General features: G+C 42.0%; 1 protein-coding gene across 3 annotated transcripts in view; it reads left to right on the forward strand.

Annotated features, from left to right (window-relative positions):
* Positions 1-23,622, forward strand: part of FAM114A1 (family with sequence similarity 114 member A1) — a 78,930-nt gene extending 55,308 nt beyond the window's left edge. For 2 of the 3 annotated variants that reach the window (XM_032273927.1, XM_032273937.1), the window contains 7 exons: positions 3,893-4,016; positions 8,863-8,954; positions 11,336-11,497; positions 12,555-12,694; positions 16,209-16,281; positions 20,941-20,994; positions 23,100-23,622. In XM_032273927.1, the coding sequence (XP_032129818.1) occupies positions 3,893-4,016; positions 8,863-8,954; positions 11,336-11,497; positions 12,555-12,694; positions 16,209-16,281; positions 20,941-20,994; positions 23,100-23,201 (747 nt within the window). In that variant the 3' untranslated portion in view covers positions 23,202-23,622. Of the gene's footprint in view, positions 1-3,892; positions 4,017-8,862; positions 8,955-11,335; positions 11,498-12,554; positions 12,695-14,589; positions 14,698-16,208; positions 16,282-20,940; positions 20,995-23,099 lie in introns of those variants that run through there. The other variant, XM_032273930.1, reaches the window with a different exon arrangement.
* The last annotated feature ends 375 nt before the right edge of the window (positions 23,623-23,997 follow it).

Genomic DNA, 23,997 nt, shown 5'->3' on the forward strand with positions numbered 1-23,997 from the left:
TTTCAGTGTAAATATGTCTCGTGCAATATTTGGGACACACAATTATATGAAGAAAATATTCACTGTTTTTCTGAAATTCAAGCTTAGCTAGGCATCCTGTATTTTATCTGGCAACCCTACACATCCCAAATATTTAAAAGTTAAAGAACTTTTGGGCCAGGCATAGTGGCTTACACCTGTAATCCCAACACTTTGGGAGGCTGAGGTGGGCGGATCACTTGAGACCAGGGGTTCAAGACCAGCCTGATCAACATGGCGAAACCCTGTCTCAACTGACAATATAAAAACTAGCCAGGCATGGTGGTACACGTCTGGGCCTAAGGTAGATACAAAACTGGGTGAGCTGGCTGGGCTCAGTGGCTCACGCCTGTAATCCCAGCACTTTGGGAGGCCAAGGCAGGTGGATCACCTGAGACCAGAAGTTTGAGACCAGCCTGGCCATCATGGCAAAACCCCATCTCTACTGAAAATACAAAAATTAGCCAGGTGTGATGGCACACGCCTGTAATCCCAGCTATTTGGGAGGCTGAGGCACAAGAATCACTTGAACCCGGGAGGCAGAGATTGTAATGAGCTGAGATCGCACCACTGCACTCCAATGGGGGCAACAGAGTGAGACTGTCTCAAAAATAATAAAAATTAAAAAGCTAAAGAACTTTAGAAACAGACCGTTAAAGCAAATGTATTCCGTCTTCTTACGTTGACAAATACACTTGTCTAATGACCTGGAAGGCCAGGTTCCCATTCAAATTCCCAGACTCCTCAAATTTCTACGCTCCCCTTCAGCCTGCCCACCTCCTCTCTACAGCTCTATCTCTGACCTCAGGGAACCTTATGTGCCTGTGGGAGGATGCCTTAGTTCAAGCTCCACCCGCACCCCCTGTAAGCAGTCACCTCTCAGCCATCCATCCCTTGGGCCGAGGGATACACAGCCAATGGCACCATCTCACCTTGAAGGGCACAGCCTAGGGAAGACTTCTTTGCAGGCTGGGAGAGGGAACCTTTGGTGACCTGGAGAGTGTTCTAGAAGGGAGATATGGGCTCTGGTGGGGCCATTTCTTGGGCCTGGGGACTCCCCTGTGTCGAAGCCTAAAGGCAGTGTTGGATTCCCCCATCCTCTGAGGCCCTACTGTCTTCTGAATCGCATCAGCATAAGGAGAGAGAGTGCAGAGAGGGCACTACCATGTTTTAAAAACCTTGGCCCAGAAATGATGCACATCATCTCTGCTGACAGTCCTTGGCTGAAACTCAGACCCCATCATGGAAATATAAGGAATTATTATCATTACTATTTTACTAGATTGACTCTAGGGTGACCACAGGCATGGTGATGTGGTATTTGATAAAGGTTAAAGATAAACTAATCATTTTTGGCCAGGCGCGATGGCTCGCACCTGTATTCCCAACACTTTGGGAGGCCAAGGTGGGCAGATCACTTGAGATCAGGAATTTGAGACCAGCCTGCAACACAGAGAAATCCTGTCTCTATTAAAAAAAAAAATACAAAAATTAGCCGAGTGTGATGGCATGTACCTGTAGTCCCAGCTACTCAGAAGGCTGAGGCAGGAGAATCGCTTGAACCCGGGAGGTGGAGGTTTCAGTAAGCCAAGATTGCATCACTGCACTCCAGCCTGGGGGACAGAGTGAGACCCTGTCTCAAAAAAAACAAAAAAGAAAAGAAAAGAAAAACTAATCATTTTCATTGCCATTATGCTGCATGTTTAGAAATAGTAAACAAAAATCTTTACAATGGCAGCACACACCTCCTTTCAAGGAAAAGATTTATAAGTAGACAGATGTCTACTCTGTGTCCTGGACAACACTTAGCATGGTGCCAAGCATATAGTCAGCATTCCACAAGTATTTATGGAGGAGCTCATGATTATGTCTTATTTATTATTGGATTGAACTAAAGATCCAATGCACATGGCCTTGGCATAATGCAGTGAACTAGGAGAAAGCAGAAGAAATGCTGTAGTACAAAGACGCTGGCAAAAGAGTGCTTTGCTAAAGAGAACCCTTCCCGGGGTGCCCCAAACGGAAAACCCCAGTGCTTTCCCTTCTGGATGATTGCCATCTACCAGAAGACATGGGCAAACCAAGATGTCCCACGGGTCTGCATGCCTCTTCGCTAAGCATGGAATTCAAACACATTTACTCAATAGTGAATGTTAGAAAACTGCTGTTTAGACAATAGATCTGAAACTTAAGAATACACTGATGCACATCTGGGACGCTGACACCCAAACGTGAGTGTGCGAGCTGAAATGAACAGTCTGAGAAGGTCAGAAAGCAGTGGCATGCAGCCATCAGGCTGGGCATGTTGACTTCCACCTGCTGAACTCCACGCTAATGGGTTTTGTGATGTTGACTTCCTGCAGAGCTTCCTCCCAGGGCCTCAGCACTGGCTGCATTAGGCCCTGGCAATGTACTGTAGCAACCTTTAGGAAAACGGCGTCCTGGTATTTCAGATGCCCTCTCTGCCTCCCTCACTTATCCTGATGTGCTCATCTATTACCGTAATGAATATTAAAACTTATTCCAAAGAGGACTGCGGCTCCACTGCTGGCTTTCTCTCCAGAGCAAGAGTTTGACCTGCAGAATGAAAAAATAAAACTTTACTACTTTATACTTATAATTAATATTTTATATGGTGCCTTCCCCATGCTTACCATTTTGGAAGTGCAAATAAATCTTCAGAGAATGAATGGCCATCTGTACAAATGTATGTACATGTTGGAGGCAGGATCTGGCTAAAATGCAGTGGCACAATCATGCACTGAAGCCTCAAACTCCTGGGCTCAAGCAATCCTCTCACCTCAGCCACTTGAACAACTGGGACCACAGGCGTGCACCACCATGCCTGGCTAATTTTCTTAAGATTTTTTATAGAGATGGGGGTCTCACTATGTTGCCTAAGCTGGCCTCAAACTCCTGGGCTCAAGTGATCCTCCAGCCTCAGCCTCCCAAAGTGCTGGGGATTAAAAGGGTGAGCCACCACACCTGGCCTGTTCAAATAATTTTTAACCATGCACAGAGGATAGTTTCAAAAGAGAGGCTCTGAAAACAGTGAACAGGGATGACATCAGTCCCAGCGTCACCTCCTCTGTGAAGTCCTCCCAGTGTGTGCCCTCTCAGTTCCCCAAGGGGGAAGGACAGTGCTCTTCCTCCCTCCACTGCACCCTCCTCTCATGACTGTCAGGGTCGTTCTTGGTTGACACAGCCTCATCCTTTAGACTGCAAGATGGTGGAGAAGAAAAATGTGTCTTATGCATTTTTGTAACCCCAGTATAATAACTGACATCTAGCAACTATACATGTGCATCTATAGAATGCTTATTTGTTTATGTTTACCTGGGTATGCATGTATATTTGTAAGTATTGAGCATCACTATAAGTATTTTAAGTAGATTACTTCATTTCACCCTCGAAACAATCTTGTAAGTTAGATGCAATTAGTTTCTGTTTTACAGATAAGGAAGCTGGCCTTCCATAGCAACTTACATAAGTTACTGAAGGTCATAGTAAGTGAGGAACTGATATTTGACTTCAGGGTTGATGTCGAACTGCATTTTCAACCACTGTGATAGAAGAGCCACCACTACCATTTATGTAGCACCTACTGTGTGCAGTTGCGCAATGTACTTCACATTTTCTATCTCGTTTACTCCACAAAGAATCTCACCTTACACATGAGAAAACTGAGACCCAGAGAGCTTATCTAACGCGCCCCAAGTTGCACAGTTAATATGCATCAAGCCAACATTCAACCCAGCGATGCTTCCTACACCATGAATCACTTCAGTCCTGGGAAAACTGGGGACCACTGAATGTAAACATTATTAATGAGAAGGAAAGATGACAGTTGTGCTGACCTATTTCTTTTTTTCAGATTCAGTCCTTTTTAGCATCACTTGACGGAGAGAAGCTGGAACTCTTAAAAAATGACCTAATTTCCATTAAAGACATCTTTGCAGCCAAAGAATTAGAGAATGAAGAAAATCAAGAAGAACAAGGTAAAGGAAAACAAGTTAAATAGCAAGACAGACTGCTGGCATAATCCTTATGAAACTGCTGTTAATGAACACAGCCCTTTGAGTTACTTAACTCAAGTGCTCCTCCTCCATGCTTCCAAAATACACTGCGCATCTGCTCTTGTTACAGGAGCTGGCCACATTGATTTAGATGACTCTCTGTCACTGGGGGAGGGAACTCTTGTTGTGCCTCTGGTGTTCAGTACAATCCCTGGCACACTACTGGCATACAATAAATGCATATGCATATGGTCAGATGAACAAAGACTGCAACGTGCTAAATGGCCCTGATGACCGGAGTTTATGCTGCTGCTTATCATTTTTATCTGCATGGAAAGTTATTTACTGTGATTAATGTTAATGGTGGGTAAATCTTTCCCTGAATTTTTTTCCCATATTTTTCTTATTCTTTTTAATTTATAGGTGTAAGAGTTAGGGTATATTGGCAAAGGTCCTATGCTTTACCTAAAAAGTTCAGTTCTGACAAAGGCTGTACCATTTTCTGACCGGGCACCAGGGCATGATACATCAGGTTGGCAGTCACACTTCCCAGTAATCTTCCAGCCAGATAACAACTTGACCCAAGGAGACTAGAACTTATTTTATGAGGAGCAAGGCTTCCTTAGGAGGGGAAAACTTATTCTCAAGGTTGGGCATGATTAATGATTCCTTTAGGTTTGTCCATTTGGGAGCAGAAGAGAGTAAAACACTTGCTATGTACATGAAGAGTGATTTCTTATTGATGTCATAACCAACCACCGCCCCACAGCTGTTTCGTGTTAGTTATGCTAAAAGGCCAGACAACCTCAGAGACAGGGCTGGCTTCTCCTAGGACCATTGGAAGGGTCCCATTTGAAACATTTTTACCACTTTCTTGCTATATGGCCTTAAACAAATTATATAACCTTTCTGAAACGCAATGCTGTATCTTCACTTGTAAAATGGAGACAATGATATATGTGTGTGTGTGTGTGTGTGTGTGTGTGTGTGTGTGTGTGTGTGTATTTCCAAGAAATCCCAATATATCCCAAGAAATATATATATATATTTGCTGTTGTAAGGGTCATATTAGGTAACATATGTAAAAACATATATTACAGTGCCTGGCACACAGAACTGCTCAAAAATGTTAGCTGTGCTTATTACTTAAGCTGCTAACACAGTGCCAGGAAAAAGGAAAGGTGCAATAAATTATGGCTTTCATGTGTTATTATGCTTGTTGTTATTACCTGGCATGCAAAGTAATGATAATGTGCATTAATAATCTCTGGCAGTGTTTTGTGCCCAGACATGTTACATTCCTTTAATCAAAGCTCAAACACAAAAGCTCAAATGCTTGAGCCTTGATGTTCAGGGCAAAATTATTCTAAGCATTCAGAAACTATCATTTAGACACCACTTCCCTCTTTAACCCCACACACTGACCTTACATGCCTTCAGCTTAATGAGATTTATGCTCATTGCATGAAAATAAAAGAATCAATTATACTGAAGCATAGAAAGGGGCCAGTATCAGAGACAGTTGGGAATCATGTTTTTGAGCATTAGTGTCTTCCTCCCAGAGTCACAAAGGATGACAGCCTTGTCATTGTCTTTCTAATGAAGAAACTAAAACACTAGCTGTCAAAGGTCATGTGGCTCACCTTGGGGACCCAGGATGAACTAGATGGCTGTTTCCCAGACTAGCAATCACCAAAAAGTATCAAGTTATTTATCTTCAAAAATCATGATGTCTGAGGTAGACGTTGGTTCTATTAAGGGTGTCATTTAGAAAGGGACAAAAAGAGAATCCCACATTTCCCTAACATCAAGGAGATATTCTTGCCAATGCAGTTAAAGAAGTATTACATCCCCAACTGGTGCTATTCCTTGGAGGGGAAACTTAATTCAATACTGTTAAATAGAAAATGTCACTGAAGTGATGTATTCTAGTCTTAATGTAGACCTTCAGTAAATTCAACTTCTTTAAATACCACACATGCACATATACACATGCAAAAACCTGAAGGGCTGAACAGCATGCTTCAGCAATGGTGGGATTGCCTCTCCTTAATTGACAAAATCCTGTTATCTCCCATAATGTATCAATTTTCCCAAGAGGGCATCTCCAGATTGTCAAAACACTATTAATTTTAATTAACTTAATTTAATAAATAAGTGGCATTCAGAAACTTAATGAGAAACTAGGAGAAAAGAATAGAGACGTTGTCATGAAATCAATCCAATTATCAAGTGTCACACCTCCAGAAAGGTTCAGGGATTACGCAAAAGCCATAGAGAGGAATCTTTGCAGTGGGGGTGAGTAGGAAATCCAGGAGCAAAATTCTGGAAGAAAACAGCATTTTCATCCGTTTTTTGTTTTTTGTTTTTTTTTCCTTTATAAGCATTGCATTCCTAAAAGCCTCCTAACTAAATAATGCATTTGGTCCTCTCAGAAAATGTAATAAGCTATCATCTTTTAGATGAATGTAATATTGGTCTCCTCTGCATTTAATAATGTTAGCTAATGATTTGCATGTTTGTTTTTCCAGCAGAGTGTAATTTTATCACACTGCCATAGATCTCTTAATTTGATTTGCCATGGCTGAGAAGATACTTTAAAAGGCCATTTTCTATTTGTATTGCTCCAGTGAAGATCCTCTTGGCCACGTGTACAGACCAAGAGTTGCAGTAATAGGTATTGTTTGTTGTAACATGTATTATCATCTGCTTTTATCAACCTCCATTTTTCTCTATGATTTTTTTTCTAAAATATTTCCCAAAAGTTGTTGGTGTATGTTTTACAGAATTAATACACCTTTAAAAGCTGGAGCTCTACAAAGTGCTTGTATCTTAATTTAGTGTTGATTCCTCCCAAATACTTTACTCTCCCTGTGTTTGTATCAGTGTGACACATAATTTGTTTACGTAAAACTTTTGTGTTGACAAAACACTTTCACGTTTGTTGTAGTATTTGCTCCTTCTAACAACTATAAAGAGGAGATGGGTGGGTTTTATTGTCCTCAATTTTCAGAGGAGACAGTGGAAGCTGAAAAAGTTCTGTGCCTGGCCCCAGGCCACAGAACTACCAGGGGCAGGAGCCGGATAGAACCCATGCCTTCCAATTACCGGCCCAGGACTCTCTCTGCTCTGCAGCACGGCCTCATGCAGAATGAGGAGCAGGCAGTTTGGGAAGGAGGCCTTGTCGATGCTGCCCAGGTGTGCCCAGCCCCTCTCACTTTCCCTCCCTGAGGAAGATTAGACCAAGACCTCTGCCCAGGAGAGAGAATCTCAGCTTCTGATGGAATCAATCTCTCTCTATCTCTGTCTCTCTCTCTCCCTCTTTTTTTTTTTTTTTCAGCCAGTCTCACTCTGTCGCCCAGGCTGGAGTAGAGTGGCACAATCTCAGCTCACTGCAACCTCCGCCTCCCGGGTTCAAGCAATTATCCTGCCCAAGCCTCCTGAGTGGCTGGGATAACAGGCACAGGCCGCCATGCCTGGCTAATTTTTGTTCTTTTATTGAAATGGGTTTTCACCATGTAGGCCAGGCTGGTCTCTATCTCCTGACCTCAAGTGACCCAACCACGTCAGCCTCCCAAAGTGCTGGAATTACAGGTGCGAGCCACAGTGCCCAGCCCTTTCTCTATCTCCATCTCTATTTCTATTTCTATCTCTACCTCTATCTGTCTCTGTCTCTGTCTCTGTCTCTGTCTCCGTCTCCGTCTCCGTCTCCGTCTCCATCTCCATCTCCATCTCCATCTCCATCTCTATCTCTGTCCCTACCTCTGTCTCTCTCTCTATCTCTGAGACTGTCTAGCCCTAATGCATTCTCATTCTTGAAGGCTCTGTTCAGGCATTACCTCCTCCAGGAAGCCTACTTCACACCCCTCTGAGAGCTGGATGCTCAGAGAATGCTTTTATTATTCCCCAAACTGGTAATAAGCCCATGTGGAATCAATTCTTCAGCACCTTCCAGAAATGTTAAAAATGGCATGGCCTTGCAGATACCTTAAAAGAGAAAAATAAGATTGTAAACTTTAACAATCTCTTCATTGCGCACAAGGATCCTAATTTTTTTATTTTATGATATAAATGATATTTTAATATGTAAACTATGTTATATATATTAATATGTCATATTATTATATGTTAGACAATGTATTAATAAATCATGCTGTAAATATTCATGTTAGCACCTATTATATGTGAGGTATTGTGTTAGATATTCTGGATTCAAGAATGAGCAGAATAAATACTGTGTCTGTCCCTCAGTAGCTTCCAGGGTGAAAGGAAGACAGATCATTTAGAAATATTGTATCCTAGGGAACCTTGGGAAATTTCTCCAGAGAGATGGTTGAGACTAATTAGGCTAGTTCAGCACTTTGGCTCTGTGGACATAGGACGGCACCTGGGTATCATTAGGGTTGCAACGCTAAGCATCACAATATCGAAGTCATAAATATGATGTTGTCCCAGGTCTCTTAGGCCTGAGAAAGGTCATACATTTGTTCATCCAGTCCTTGTTTCAGCAAATATCTGCTGACCACCTATAGCTGTGAGTAAGACCTGCGAGTTCCCTCCTTGCCCTCTGTTGCCTTTGGATTGGCCTGGGGGTGTCCCCGCGGAAGCTGCCAGTAACAGGGCTTCAGTGGCCCGCACCCAGATGCATCTGCTGCCTCACTGCCATGCTCATGAATGGAAGACATTCATCTTTGCCCAGCGGCTGGCTGGCAGGCTGCTACAACCTCCGCTTAGTCTACCCCAACTGCAGGCTGGAACGCTGGGGGAGCTGCCACATCCTGAAGGAGGAAAAATAAATCACGCTTCTTCTGTCATGTTCTATTTCTAGGCTTAGAAGAAAAGGGAGAAGAATTTGCTCGCATGCTTACCGAGCTGCTCTTTGAATTACATGTGGCGGCCACGCCTGACAAACTCAATAAGGTCAGCACCTTCCGATTTATAGTTTTTGTTTTAAAAAAAAAAAAAGAGTGCATGGAAGACTTTCTGTTGTAAAGTTCCAGACATGCACCTGAAACAGAAAACCCCCAAATCTTATATGGCCTAGTGCCGGGGGAGAAGTTCGAGGTCAGTAATTAAGATTTGAGGCGGGGGTGGGCAGGGGCTGGGTGTGGTGGCTCACACCTGTAATCCCAGCACTTGAGGAGGCCGAGGTGGGCAGATCACTTGAGGTCAGGAGTTTGAGACCAGCCTGGCCCCGTCTCTACTAAAATACAAAAATTAGCTGGATGTGGTGGCACATGCCTGTAATCCCAGCTACTCGGGGACTGAAGCAGGAGAATTGCTTGAATCCAGGAGGCGGAGGTTTCAGTGAGCTGAGATTGTGCCACAGCACACCAATCTAGGTGACAGAGCGAGACTCCGTCTCAAATTTTAAAAAGGAAAATAAGATTTGAGGAGACAACATAATGGAATGTGATGGTGGAGAACTTGCTAGACTGTGTCATGAAATCTGCATTTTAGCTGTAATTTTACTGGTAATGACCTTGCGACATTGAACGAGTCACTTACCTGTTCGTGGTAAAATAGAATGTCGTGTCAGAGCAGTAGTTATCATCAGGTTAGAGGAGGGAAAAAGGGTGCAGAACCACCAAGAGACTTTTTCAAATTTTATCCCCCAACCCCATTCTAAGGGAACATGCCAGAATTAGGCAGAGAGAAGCATGTCAGCCAGGCACACCCCACCGTCCCTCCTATCTGGAGCACAGGGGCTTCATCATGTCTAAGGCCATTCCAGCTTTAACAGTCTGGGCTCCTCTAGTAATACCACAGTATGTTTTGCAAATTAGTACAAGGTCTTGCTGTGAAGTTTCTTTAGGGGACATGATCACTAATTACTTAAAACCGCGTGTTTTTCCATTCTCTCTCTCTTTCTTTCTTCTTTATAGCAAGCAGTGGTTTACACAGGCACCCCCTCATCCAGGTAGGTGAGGAAAAGGGCAGAACGAGGTAGTGAGATGAGTAATTTCTTTAACTCTGATGGGGTCACTGGTTCTGGCAGGTCGGTGACTTGAACACAGTGGGAAATTGCCTCATTCATCTCCCTGTGGCACCTGCCACTGCTCAAAGCAGGCATGTGGTGGCTCCGAGATTCCACCGGCTTATTTGCATAGGGTTAAATCTTTGTCTCTAAAAAAGGACACACGGAGGACAGTTTTGTTGGGTTTTCTCTCCCCAGATCTTCTTGCTGTTAACTTACCATTCAACACTCGTATTTTTAACTTTGATGTGTACGATTTAAGGTGGGAAGTTTAGCCTATGCCCCAAAACAACTTTTACTTAAGCAAACAGCTTAAATGATCATGACACAATTGGAGTGAGTCTGTCCTTTCTTTCTAAATTCAGGGAATAACAGATAGGGGAGGAGGTTTCTGACTGTTTAACTTAGCCATGATTTTTTAGGGCACAGAGTGCATAAACCGCACTCGTGAAATTAGACACAGAGCAGCACCAGGCCTTTCCCACAGCCCTTCTCTTCTCCCACTTGAGGTTGGCAGACCTGTCATGAATCAAGAAACGCAGAGCCCTTCTTCACCTTCCCAGCACATTAGGTTCACAAAACAGTAAGAGCTTCCTGAGATATGTCAGATGAGGACATTTGCTGTAGCCACGGCCCTGGCTCAATTTCTAACATATATTCTTTGAAGTACTGTTATTCTTTTATAGATGATCATGAAAAGTGAAAAATATACTATAGATTTTTCAATGTGACCATCATTTTTATTCTTATCGGAATATCATTTTTAAATGCTTTTTAAAGAGTCCCCAGGCCTGCAATGTTCTTTCCATACTTTCTATCCTGTCCCTTTTTTCTACTTTGTATTTACCAGAAAGCAACAACAAGGCTATCTTTTTAGGGGATTGAGAAATTGCCCCATCACTCTCTAAACATACAGAGATCCATTTGAGACGGAGTCTCACACTGTCGCCTAGGCTGGAGTGCAGTGGCACAATCTTGGCTCACAGCAGTCTCTGCCTCCTGGGTTCAAGCGATTCTCCTGCCTCAGCCTCCCAAGTAGCTGGGACTACAGGCGTGCACCACCATGCCCAGCTATTTTTTTTTTTTTTTTGTATTTTTAGTACAGACAGGGTTTCACCATGTTGGCCAAGATGGTCTCGATCTCCTGACCTCGTGATCTACCCAGCTCGGCCTCCCAAAGTTCTGGGATTATAGGCATGAGCCAATGCACCAGGCCCGGCCATTCTTGAAGATTTAGAGCCACTTGATTCTAGTCTTGGGGTTGGAATGACTTAGTTTCCATATTTGCAGCATAAAAGAATTGTTTGGTTGGGGACCTTTGCAGGCCATGAGGAAGGCTCATGACTGGGTGGAAGAGGATCAGACCATGGTGTCGGTAGATGTGGCAAAAGGGTCAGAGGAGGAAACAAAGAAGGAAGAAAAGGAAGAGAAACCTCACGACCCTCAAGAAGACAAAAAGGAAGAAAAGAGAACTAAGACCATAGAGGTAAATTTATTCTAGAGTGTCCACCTACAAGGTAATAATAGTACGTTCATTTTATTAGCAACTTAGTTTTAAGTGAGGAGAGGGCATTTCTTTTTCATTTGTTCCATATTATAGAAATATAAGTAGGAATGCAATAAACACTGAAATTTCTGTCTGCCAAGATAATTCATGGTTTAGCACAAATTTTGTCACTTTTCTCCATAGCTTTACAATTATAATTTAAAGGGAAAAAAGATCTTTAGGAACATAGTTGATTTATCTTTAGGGTAGAATTTCATCTTATATGCAAATGTGTTACTATAAAATGTCTTTATGTCCCATAACTAACGAGGTAATTGAAGCCTTTAAAAAAATTCATTGCCACAGCTTTTATTCTGTAATTTAATAAATTTATGTGTGCATAGTTTATATCCTGCCTATGTTCAATAAAGGGGTTTGTAGTAACTTCATCTGAGTTTTAATTTTAAAGAAAGTAACTTTTTGGCCAGGCACAATGACTCACACCTGTAATCCCAGCACTTTAGGAGGCCAAGGCAGGTGGATCACCTGAGCTCAGGAGTTCAAGACCAGCCTGGCCAACATGGTGAAACCCCATGTTAACTAGAAATACAAAAAAAAAAAAAAATTAGCTGGCCATGGTGGCACAAGCCTGTATTCCAAGCTACTTGGGAGGCTGAGGTACAAGAATCGCTTAAATCCGAGAGGCGGAGGTTGCAGTGATTAGATCACTGTAAGGAAAAGTATCCATGGAGCTCTGTGCATTCAGCCGGCCTTCCACACGCCTTCTTTAGTGCCTGTTTTGTGCCCAGCATTGCTGTAAGCACTGGGGATGCAGCTGTGAACAGGCTCTCCACATCCCTCGGTGCCTGACAACACTTCATTTTTCTGGCAGCCTTGCACTTAAAAAAAGTCTTCAATATGTTCGTAATCTTCAGGTTAACTATTTCATGTTATATTTAGTGTATTTTTAAAAGAATTATATCACTTATATTGTCACAGCGTTTTTTAATAAAAGCATCTACTCAATAAATTTCTTCCTCGTATTTATTCATTTCAGGAAGTATACATGTTGTCCATTGAAAGCCTGGCAGAGGTAACAGCACGCTGTATCGAGCAGCTTCATAAAGTAGCAGAATTAATTCTTCATGGACAAGAAGAGGAAAAACCAGCTCTGGACCAAGCAAAAGTTCTAATAAAGTAAGTAAATGTTACTTTAAATTCTTACTTTCCAATTTTATATATAGGTACCATTCAGATACACACATATACACCAATACTCTCAAAGCCACTAAAATATTCAGATTTCTTTTTGTTTGTTTGTTTTAGTTTTTTGGTTTGTTGAAACGGGATCTTGCTCTGTCACCCAGACTGGAGTGCCGTGGCGTGGTCATGACTCACCGCAGCCTCAAACTCCCTCAGGCTCAAGCGACCCTCCCGCCTCAGCCTCCCCAGTAATTGGGACCACAGGTGCACACCACCACATCCGGCTTATTTTTTATTAATTGCAGAGACAAGGCCTGGCTACGTTGCCCAGGCTGGTCTCAAACTCCTGGGCTCAAGCAATCCTCCTGCCTCAGCTTCCTAAAGTACTATGATTACAGGCATGAGCCATCATACCTGGCCAGAGATTCTGATTTCAAGTCAACCAATTCTATTGTTCTATGGTCACCCTAAGAAATAAAGATTTCTCTTTTAGTTTGTTTTTGTTGTTGTTGTTGTTGTTTTTGAGGCAGAGTCTTGCTCTGTACCCAGGCCGGAGTGCAGTGGCACGATCTCGTCTCACTGCAACCTCCATCTCCTGGGTTCAAACGATTCTCCTGCCTTAGCCCCCCAAGTAGCTGGGACTATAGGCCCACACCACCATGCCCAGCTAATTTTTGTATTTTTAGTAGAGATGAGGTTTCACCATGTTGGTCAGGATGGTCTTAATCTCTTGATCTCATGATCTGCCTTCCTTGACCCCCTTAAAAATAAGCCATTAAAGTGCTGGGATTACAGGTGTGAGCTACTGCACCTGGCCAGAAATAAGGATTTCTTTAACAAATGCATTATGTTAGCAAGAAGAAGACGACTTCACTAGCCATTCTAGAAATTATTCATGAAGAGATTTAAGGGAAGACACATTAAATCATCCGGAGGCATGAAAGTGTTTATTTAATAGATCATAGTCTTAGGAGTAAAAACTTTTGAGGGTAATTACATTTTCAACATGCACATGAATAGAGAAAGGACACTTTAATAACTTCTAGCTAGATTCACAAACATAGGCAAATACACTCCACTGTTCCTGGGGACTTATACCAGCTCTGCATATTCTGAACTCTGGTGATGATGGTAGCTGATATTAAACAATTCACCCTGGGTTGTATGTGTGTACATATGTGGTGTCCTATATTATGTTCTTCAATAAATAATTGCTATTATCATTACTTTATTAAGTAAAGTGAAAATATTTATATATGTAACAGGAATATGCAATCTAGTGAATATACATGAAAACAGTTGATATAGAGTGTTCATGAAAATAGTTGGTATGAAGCTGAAAAATAAGCCATTACTGTGATATAGAAAATTAACATAAGCCTAAGTACCTCGTGTTATTATACAAACACAGGGTTCAAAATAGAGCCCCTGAAAATATTCAGGAACGGACACACACAGGTCTCAGCACAGCCGCTTTGCTAGCTAACTAGTCTTTGCTTATTACTGCTTTGGTGTTGTAGGTTGGGGAGTAAGCTTTTAGTGGAAAGATCTTCCAAAAAGTCAGCATTAGTGTCTTTGTACTGGTGGCATTTTTCCTCACTTGTAGAGATCTTTCATCTGGCCTAGATTTCTGTATCTAAGAATGTAAAAATCAAAGTTATTTTGAGAACCACATAATCCCCACCTTAATATTCCTAGAAAGAATACACATTTGCCTCAACATTTAGAAAGAAGAGGAAAGGACAAAGTAAGAGAGGTTGAAAATGCTGAGGGCAATCTGTTGGTACTGGTTTATCTTTGCAGTACTAATTGGAAAGGGGAGGATTAAAGTTCAGAAGCCCTAGGAGTGAATAACAGGACCTTACTCTTTGCTCCTTTCTGATTCCTAGCCCTGCTTGTCCCAGCCTTACTAAGCTGCACTTAGTCCCTGACTTGTTTGTACAATAAGTGCCTCCCCACCCACCTGCCCAAGAACACAGACTAAATGGCTTTGGGATGGCTCCTGGCTTTACTCTTGATGCTTTCTGCAGACAAGTTTTGGATGGATGGATGGGTGGATGGATGGATGGATGGATGGATGGATGGATATGTGGGTGGGTGGGTAGATGGATGGATGGATGGATGTGTGGGTGGGTGAGTGGGTGGATGGATGGATGGATGGATGGATAGATGGATGGATGGATGGATGGGTGGGTGTATGGATGGATGGATGGGTGGATGGATGGGTGGATGGATATAGCTCATAAAACCTAAATATATGTTAGATAAGGCCTCTTTTATCAAAGCAAAACTTACCTCTACTGACTTTACTGGATCTTTTAACATTTAAGATTCTCGACTGGGGGTTATTGTTTTTCCCATAGCATTTCAATCACTATTCATGAGAGCTATTTGATAGAAAAATAGCAGACCATACCTACATTATTAGGTATTTAAATTGTTTTCCGTTTTTGTCATCATCTATACTGTTAGGATAAATGTTACTTTCATTAAATATTTATGTGTATCTTGTGTTATTTTCTTGGAATAAAGTCCCAGAAGTGGAATGCCTAGAATAAACTTGGAATTTTAATATAAGTATTAAAAACATATTATATAGGATCTTTATTTCTGAAGCATATAATAAAAAAAAATCAGAATATCCAGAGACACCCGAATTTGAATCCACCTCTCCTGCATGTTCTAAGCACCTAAACAGTTTACCTAACTTTATTTCTTTCTTTTTTTTTGAGACAGAGTTTTGCTCTTGTCACCCAGGCTGGAGTGCAATGGCTCAGTCTCAGCTCACTGCAACCTCTTCCCCTGGGCTTAAGTGATTCTCCTGCCTCAGCCTCCTGAGAAGCTGAGACTATAGGCACCTGCCACCATACCTGGCTAATTTTTTGTATTTTTAGTAGAGACAGGGTTTCACCATGTGGGTCAGGCTGGTCTTGAACTCCTGACCTCAGGTGATCCACCTGCCTTGGCCTCCCAAAGTGCTGGAATTATAGGCATAAGCCACCATGCTTGGCCACCTAACTTTCTTAAATGTCTGATTTTCCATCGATATAAAATGGAAATAATAATATAACCCATAAGGTTACTCTGAGAATTGTATATGATTAGGCATACGAAAGTGCTTAACAGAGTGCCTCAGTGAATGTTCATAATTATTTTGAAATGACCAAAAAGCTGCAAACCAGCCATGTGGCAAGAGTTTATACCTTGACGCATGTGAAGCTGAAGCCTAGTATTTTACTACACAAGGTTTTGATTTTAAAAGAGATTAAGTGAGTTGGATGATTATTCTTTAAGCATGGAAAGAAAACCAGGATTAGATTAAGCCATGATTGCAAATCATGGAAGATTATTGAGGGAACCATCGGATGGCACATTTCTGTAGAGCATCTTCAAGCGTGTGGGCTATTCTTTTAAATGTCATACTGAATTAGTATCAGAAATTGTCATGACACTTCAATTATTTTACCTTATTGAAAACATCCAAAGCTCTCTTTTTTTCTTATTTCAGATTAACTACTGCAATGTGCAATGAAGTGGCCTCCTTATCAAAGAAGTTTATGAGTTCTTTAACCACTGTTGGGGTAAGATTACAGTCTGGATTTTTTACTCACCTTTTTTAAGGGAAGTAGTTCTGTGAGGGGCTGTGAGGAAATATGGAGATGCAGCACTTTCTTTAATCGCTCCATAAAACTGAAGCTATGCCCTGATGTAAGCTAAAGTCAGGCCAAGAGCAACTTCTCTAAGGACAGGCAGCTTAGGATTCTTCTGACTGGGTTCTAGCCTTGAATCTGCCACCTCAGACATACAAGATGTTGGGTGAGTGAGTTGTCAAACCTCTGCTTTTTTTTTTTTTTTTTTTTAAGTATCAGATGAAGATTCCACTAATTACTTAATATCTGTGATATATGTAATTCAGAATCTCTGTTAAAATGATTAATTTTGAATATTCTCATTGACTGTTGCCCTCAGAGCCTACTTTACAAGCCATGCAAGATAAAGTTTTGTTTTATTGTCACACTTGACTTTAACCAAAAGAAAAGTGTTACTGATTGGCTCAAGTGTTTCTATTCTCAAGGTATCAAGTTTGAAAGGCTCAGCATTCACTTGGAGGTGTGGCCTCTCATTATTTTCTCTGGAAATATGTCATATTATATAGCTTCACCTTAGTGGGCCCACAGAAAATTGGAAAAAACTCCTTTTTCGTGTCGAGCTGGAGTCTCGCCAGGCTGGAATACAGTGGCGCGATTTCGGCTCACTGCAACCTCCGCCTCCCAGGTTCAAGCAATTCTCTGCCTCAGCCTCCAGAGTAGCTGGGATCACAGGTGCCCACCCCCACACCTGACTAATTTTTGTATTTTTAGTAGAGACAGGTTTCACCATCTTGGCCAGGCTGGTCTTGAACTCCTGGAAAATATTCCCTTTAACCTTCCTGTTTTTTCTTTTAAAATCCTGGATGCAAAGTCTGATGATGTTCTCCATGAGAAACAGCAGGTTACTTCCTATTCTAATTAGATCGGTTTGGGGTTTTGAATGCATTAATTTCCTAGGGCTGCTCTAACAAAGTACCATAAACCGGGTTATTTCTCGTGGTTCTGGAGGCTAGACGTCTGAAAACAAGGTGGTATCGGGGCCTTGCTCTCTCCAGCGCCTCTAGGATCCTTCCTTGCTTCTTCCAGCTTCTGGTAGTCCCAGGTATTCCTTGGCTTGTGGCTGCAGGACTCCAGTCTCTTTCTGTGGGTCTTGACATGGCTGCTTTCTCCCTGTGTGTCTTCACATCATCTTCCTTCCATGCATGTCTGTGCCCAGATTTCCCTCCTTATAAGGACAGCAGGCCTGTTGGGTTACAGCATGACCAGTATGACTTCATCCTAACTTATCACACCAGCAACAACCCTATCTCCAAATAAGGTCACAGTCTGAGGTGCTGGAGGTTAGGACTTCAGTATGTCTTTTTGCAGGGGACACAATTCAACCCATACCAGGAAGCAACAGAAACACGTTCGAAAAACATCAGACAAAAAGGAGGATTTACAAGAGGCCCTGGGGGAAGTGAACGGCTGTGGGGATCCAGCACCAGAGCTCATGCACACTCTCTCTCTTTTGTTTTTGAAACTGAGTCTCCCTCTTTTGTCCAGACTGGAGTGCAGTGGTGTGATCTTGGCTCACTGCAGCTTCCGCCTCCTGGGTTCAAGCGATGCTCATGCCTCAACCTCCTGAGTAGCTGGGATTACAGGTGTGGGCCACCACTCCCAGCTAATTTTTGCATTTTTGGTAGAGACAGGATTTCATGATGTTGGTCAGGCTGGTCTCAAACTCCTGACCTCAGGTGATCCAGCTGCCTTGGACTTACAGGCATGAGCCACTGTGCCTGGCCCACATGTACTCGCTCTAAAGTGCTGCTGTTAATGTGACTCAGTGACAGCAGTTCCTAGCCCTGTGTCTTTCCATTCAAATTCCTGGTTCCTGGGTAAGAAGATTTGAATAGCTCATCAGCATGGGTCACATGTCCACCTTGGCTTCACTCAGCAGCAACTGGGGACAGCGTCTCATTGTGCAGACCTACCTGGCTCCTGGGGCACTCCCCCTCCTCCTCCTCAGGCCAAAAGCATTTCTCAAAAGAAGTGAGAAATGACCATAGACCTGGTTGTCACCCAAAAAGATGCCTGTCCCCCACCCTTCTGTAAATGACTCTGAATAACGGGTGAGCTACACACCACCTATTCATTCTGCTGTCAAGAAAGCTGATCTGCTTCTCCTATTTTGTAGAACAGCACCTTTCAGGTTTGTCTAATTTCAGACCCTCAGCAACAGAGCTTCACTGTATACAAGCAGCATGACAAGAGAGGTAGAAGTTCATTGATTAATAGACTGGATAAAATGCATTTGTGCCCTCAGTGTGGTCCAAGTTACCTGATGTCCATGGACTTTGATATAAACACTAGGCTTGCAGAGAGGTGCGAGGTCTTAAGATGGAATAGCCTTGGTGACTCCAGTTCCTAAGGCTCTATTGTACCCTCTTGTCACCCTTCTCACAGTTTACTAGGTGAGGAAACTGAGACCCAGAGGGGTAAATTGATTCCCCCAAGCCTCTTAGTAGAGCTCTTAATTCCCAGTTGGTTATCCACCAGATACATCAGACAGAGACCAATGCTTTGGTTCTCTGTGTTTGTTTAGGCTTGAGAATGTGACTGTGTGCATGTTTGTGTGTATTATATTTTGTATAATATTGTTAAATATTAATGTATCTACATGAGTGGGTAGTATTTATGGTATTGTTTTCCATTCCTTTTTGCATGGTTTATCCCAGCACAGCATCTCAAACCTCGAGGTGCACATGGATCACCTGGCGATGTTGTTAAAATGAAGATCCTTATTCAGTAGGTCTGGGATGAGGCTGAGATTCTGTATTTCTAGTAAGCAGTCAGGTGATGACAGTGGTCTTGATCCATGGTCCATATTTTATGTAGTAAGGCACTAGCAGATGGCCATGTACTTGACCTTATATATATTTATATATACACACACATGTACAAGTGTTTGCAAGAACAGAATTAGGACCACACAGGTTATTTGGGGGAAGAAAAATCTGAATCTAAAATAGAATTTAGAAATGCCGTCTCACCACAACAATACCTCTGCTCTTGTGCTGTGATGAATCATTTACATCAATTCAGTGTTTCTGTTCTCTGAAACAGCCATTATTCATAACTTGAAGTTAATGAGTGTATATTGCTCTCTAGACTCTATTTAAATTGCTTGCATACCTCATTGATTCTGAAAACCAATGTCATCTTATTGCCCTCATTTGATTATATTTTAGAGGTTTATTGATAATCAAATAAACATGAAAGCAAATACCATAATGGGTTTTCTGGTTACTTACTAAAATGACTGGGTTTTTAAAGAGGTTTCTCCCAAGACTCCATTATGGTTTCCCCAGTAAGGCATTACTTCACCCTCAGTAGAGTAACGTCAATGAAAGTGGGATGCTCTGAGAAGATATATTTAATTTATGTATTTTTCTTTACAATGAACTCTTCCAGGTACTGTAAGAGAAGCTAACTTATTAAAATCTCCCTTTTTCTTGCCAATCCTTTTAATGGTTTATGGTCTAAGAGTAGATTGAACTCTTAGACAGAGAAGACTATTGATTGATAGACCGATAGCATAAGCAAAGATAATGACTCCAACTCTGTCTTTCACTTTCTCTTTTTTTTAGACAGAGTCTCACTCTGTCACTCAGGCTGGAGTACAGTGGCGTGATCTTGGCTCACTGCAACTTCTGCCTCCCAGGTTCAAGCAATTCTCCTGCCTCAGCTTCCCAAGTAGCTGTGATTACAGGTGCCCACCACCACACCCAGCTAATTTTTTTTGTATTTTTAGTAGAGACAGGATTTCGCCATGTTGGGCAGGCTGGTCTCAAACTCCTGACCTCAGGTGATCCACCCACTTCGGCCTCTCAAAGTGCTGGGATTGTAGGCTTGAGCCGCTGCACCTGGCCTGCCTTTTACTTTTTGAGTCCCTACTTTATACCAGGCACTGTACTCTATGCTTTACATATATTTGTGTTTTTTAAATATGGACCTGTGGACCTGTGTTCAAGCTTAACTTTGCTGCTCTTCTGGAAGATGCCCTATAACCAAGATCCTATGTTTGCATTTAAAAGAAGAAAGAAAAGAAGACTAGACCAAGGCTTAGACTAGGTTAGGTGAGTGAGGGACTTAACTCACCTGCAAAGTGAAAGGGGCCCAAAAAAGAAGCAGAAAACAACCTCAGGAATCTGGATAGCGATTTTAATGAAACATATTTTAAAATAAAATGCCAAAATATTATGGTCATCAAACTATCAAAACTTTAAGTAAAGACAGCATCCAATCCTCTGCCTACACAACTCAGCCTCCCTCACTTCACTCTTATCCCAGACCTGCTACAAAATTTACATAGTGAAAAAGGTTTCAGTTTAAATTTCTAGCCATGTGGTCTTAAACAAGTTACTCAACCTCTCTGATCCCTGTTTTCTCCTCTTTGAATTGGGGTTATCATGATACCTGCCTGCCTCCTAGGATTTCTGTTGCAATTAAATGAGACTAAAAAGGTGCAGCAGCAGGTCTGAAGCCTGGTCTGTAGGAAGCATTCTGCTTCTCCTCCTCTTCCTCTATAAGAGATCCCTCAACAAATCCAGTGCATTACATTTTACATGGCAAGCCTAAACTGTCAATTTCATACTTCTGATTCCACAGAGCAACAAGAAGGCCGAGGTCCTTAACCCCATGATCAGTAGTGTATTGTTAGAGGTAAGTGGCCTCTGGAGAGAAAGTGCTTCCTAACCAAAGCAAATGTCAGAACTTTTTTTTTTTTGTCCTTCTCCCCCACAGCAAATGTTATTGCAATTCTAAATCTCATCATCAAGTCTTTTTTGAGGATATTTGTGTAACTCAACCAGCTGTAAACCCTCTGATGAAGCAACAATACCTAATTTTCAAGAATTCCTGATTATAAAAAGAAACGCTAAGCTTGCACATTATTTCTGTCGCTGTTTCCTCCAGCAGAAGCAGATTTCTGCTGCCAAATTTGACACTAGATTTAACACTATGATTATTGGCTGCAATGAGGGGTTATTGCTCAACGGTGATTTTCATAAAAATGGGCACTTCCTTGGATTTAGAATAACCTTTTGTTTAACTGTGTCTAAGCTCCAAGCCAGCAACTGTGGCAAGGAGAATCTATGCCCAGTCAACGACAAGGGGCACCATCCTCTGTGACTTCACACTCTGTGGCCTGCCCGCTCACTACGACTTCACAGCATCAGTCGTGTTGCCCCAACCAACATTGCTGTGTCTTTGCAAGTAACAGTAACCTAAGAGAGAAGAAAAGAGGTCCAGGAAGGATTCTCAATTTTGGATCATAGGCACTGCGTTCTACCTGTAGAGGAAAGGTAGAAGATTGGTAGAGGAACAGCTTCTGTTAGTGGATAAACTATAAGTAACAGCCCCAGGGCACCCAGCTGAAGACACAAGATGTTAACAAGCTCAGTCTGAATATGGCAATGCATGTATCATAGGATTTTGCTTTCTGAAGTGGCTGTCCATTGCAAAATTTGGAAATTACAAAAGTTCAGGAGGGCTGCTCTATTAGTCCATTTTCACCGTGCTGATAAAGACCTACCCGAGACTTGGCAATTTACAAAAGAAAGAGGTTTCATGATCTCACAGTTTCACATGACTGGAGATGCCTCACAGTCATGGTGGAAGGTGAAAGGCATGTCTCACATGGCAGCAGACAAGAGAAGAGAGGTCGTGCAGAGAAGCTCACCTTTCTAAAACCATCAGATCTTGTGAGACTTACGAGAATAGCATGGGAAAGACCTGCCCCCTAGATTCAATCACCTCCCACCGGGTTCTCCAACAACATGTGGGAATTGTGGGAGTTACAATTCAAGATGAGATTTGGGTGGTGACACAACCGAACCACGTTAGCCACCTATATATTTATAGCATTGTTTTGGGGATTTGTGCCTTACTGTTAAGGAAAATGACTAAGGTACAGAAATAACAGAGTCATGTCACTGAATATGATTGTTTCAGATGCAGCCCCACAGTGGGATGCCATAAGCCAGAAGGAATGGGAGCTGTAGGGAAAGGTCTTGGAGGGACAGACACAGCTAAGAGGAAACCCTGGCAATCAGAGGCAGAAATCGGTACAAGAAAAATCTCTCCCCTGGCCACCCAGAAGGCAGAAAATTAACTTACCATATCAAGTATGAGCAATATGAGGTCATATGTTTTTTCCATTTCCCCAATAGATGTTTTCCCATGTTTTGGTTACCCTAACCTTTAAATGGCCTCTCCATCCAATACTATGTATTAGTGCATCACAAAATATGAATAATAATGTCAGCTATCTCATCCAAGCAGAAAGTACCATGCAGAGGAGGATAACAGGGTTCAAGTTTGCCTTGAGTGACTCCCCCATAATATCTCCAGTTAACTTTATGCTGACCATTCCTGGTTATCTATCTGTAGGGTAGGACAAAATGACCTCCTTCATACCGTGTTTTTTGTGTTATTTCAGAGCAGTAGGGTTGATCTGGGAAAGGGACAAATAAGATAGGGCATACCGTGGGTCAAGAATGTACACGCACTGATGGATCTTCAAAGTCCACGGAAATGATTTGCCTCATTTTGAATACGTTCTCTCTGTTAATACAGATAATTAAGAGCTGGTCATGCCCCATCCAAAAGCATGTGTTTACACTTGATTTTAAGCACCAGCCTTGCAAGATGAGTATAATCCAGTACTGATGGGGGGGCGTTGAAGACTGGGGACATTAGCCAATAGGAAGAATTGTTAAGCTGAACTATGAAAATAGCCCTTCAACCTCATTCTTCTCCTCTCTCAGGGCTGCAACAGCACGACGTACATACAGGATGCCTTCCAGCTGCTGCTGCCTGTTCTGCAGGCCTCACATATCCAGACCAGTTGTTTGAAAGCACAGCTGTGACCTGGCCAGACTCCATCTAGTTTAAAGAGTCAGCTGGCCACGTTGCCTCAATATGTGCCATTTAAGGGGATATTCTCGGTACATCTGGCCACAGACACCCATTCGAGGACACTACAAGCAATTTTGCACAAACAATATTGAGAATGCAAGTTTAAAGAGAGTTACCATTTCTCTCAATGTGTATGATTGTTTTTATAAACAATTGTGTTTTCTTTATGTTAATTTAAACTTACACAGCTTATGTTGAAAATTTCCTTTTATCTAAAATTTATTTACAAATATTCATGTTCTTTTTTCCGGTTAAGCATGCTATATTTAGAAATTCATGGCAGACCTTAGACTTCTTTTATAATCCTTTAAATTTCAACCTCTAAATGTTCCATTCTTATAGTATTACTTTATATCAATTCTAAAACTGAACTTTGTTTTGTTACATTAATGTCACAGACAAAAATAACACTACTTATAGATTTTACCTATTTTGGTAAAAAAAAAAAAAAAAAAGGGACAATAGGTTTTTATTTATTTTTTTTTTTTTTTTTTCTTTTTGAAACGGAGTCTTGCTCTGTTGCCAGGCTGGAGTGCAGTGGCACAATCTGGACTCATTGCAACCTCCGCCTCCCAGTTCAAGCAATTCTCCTGTCTCAGTCTCCCAAGTAGCTGGGACTGCAGGCACACACAACCATGCCCAGCTATTTGTGTATGTGTGTGTATTTTTAGCAGAGGCAGAGTTTCACCGTATTGGCCAGGATGGTCTTGATCTCCTGACCTCGTGATCTGCCCACCTCAACCTCCC

Source organism: Sapajus apella, unplaced genomic scaffold, assembly GCF_009761245.1.
Source record: "Sapajus apella isolate SASKATOON/1434 unplaced genomic scaffold, GSC_monkey_1.0 scaffold5, whole genome shotgun sequence".
NCBI classification, from domain to species: Eukaryota; Metazoa; Chordata; class Mammalia; order Primates; family Cebidae; genus Sapajus; species Sapajus apella.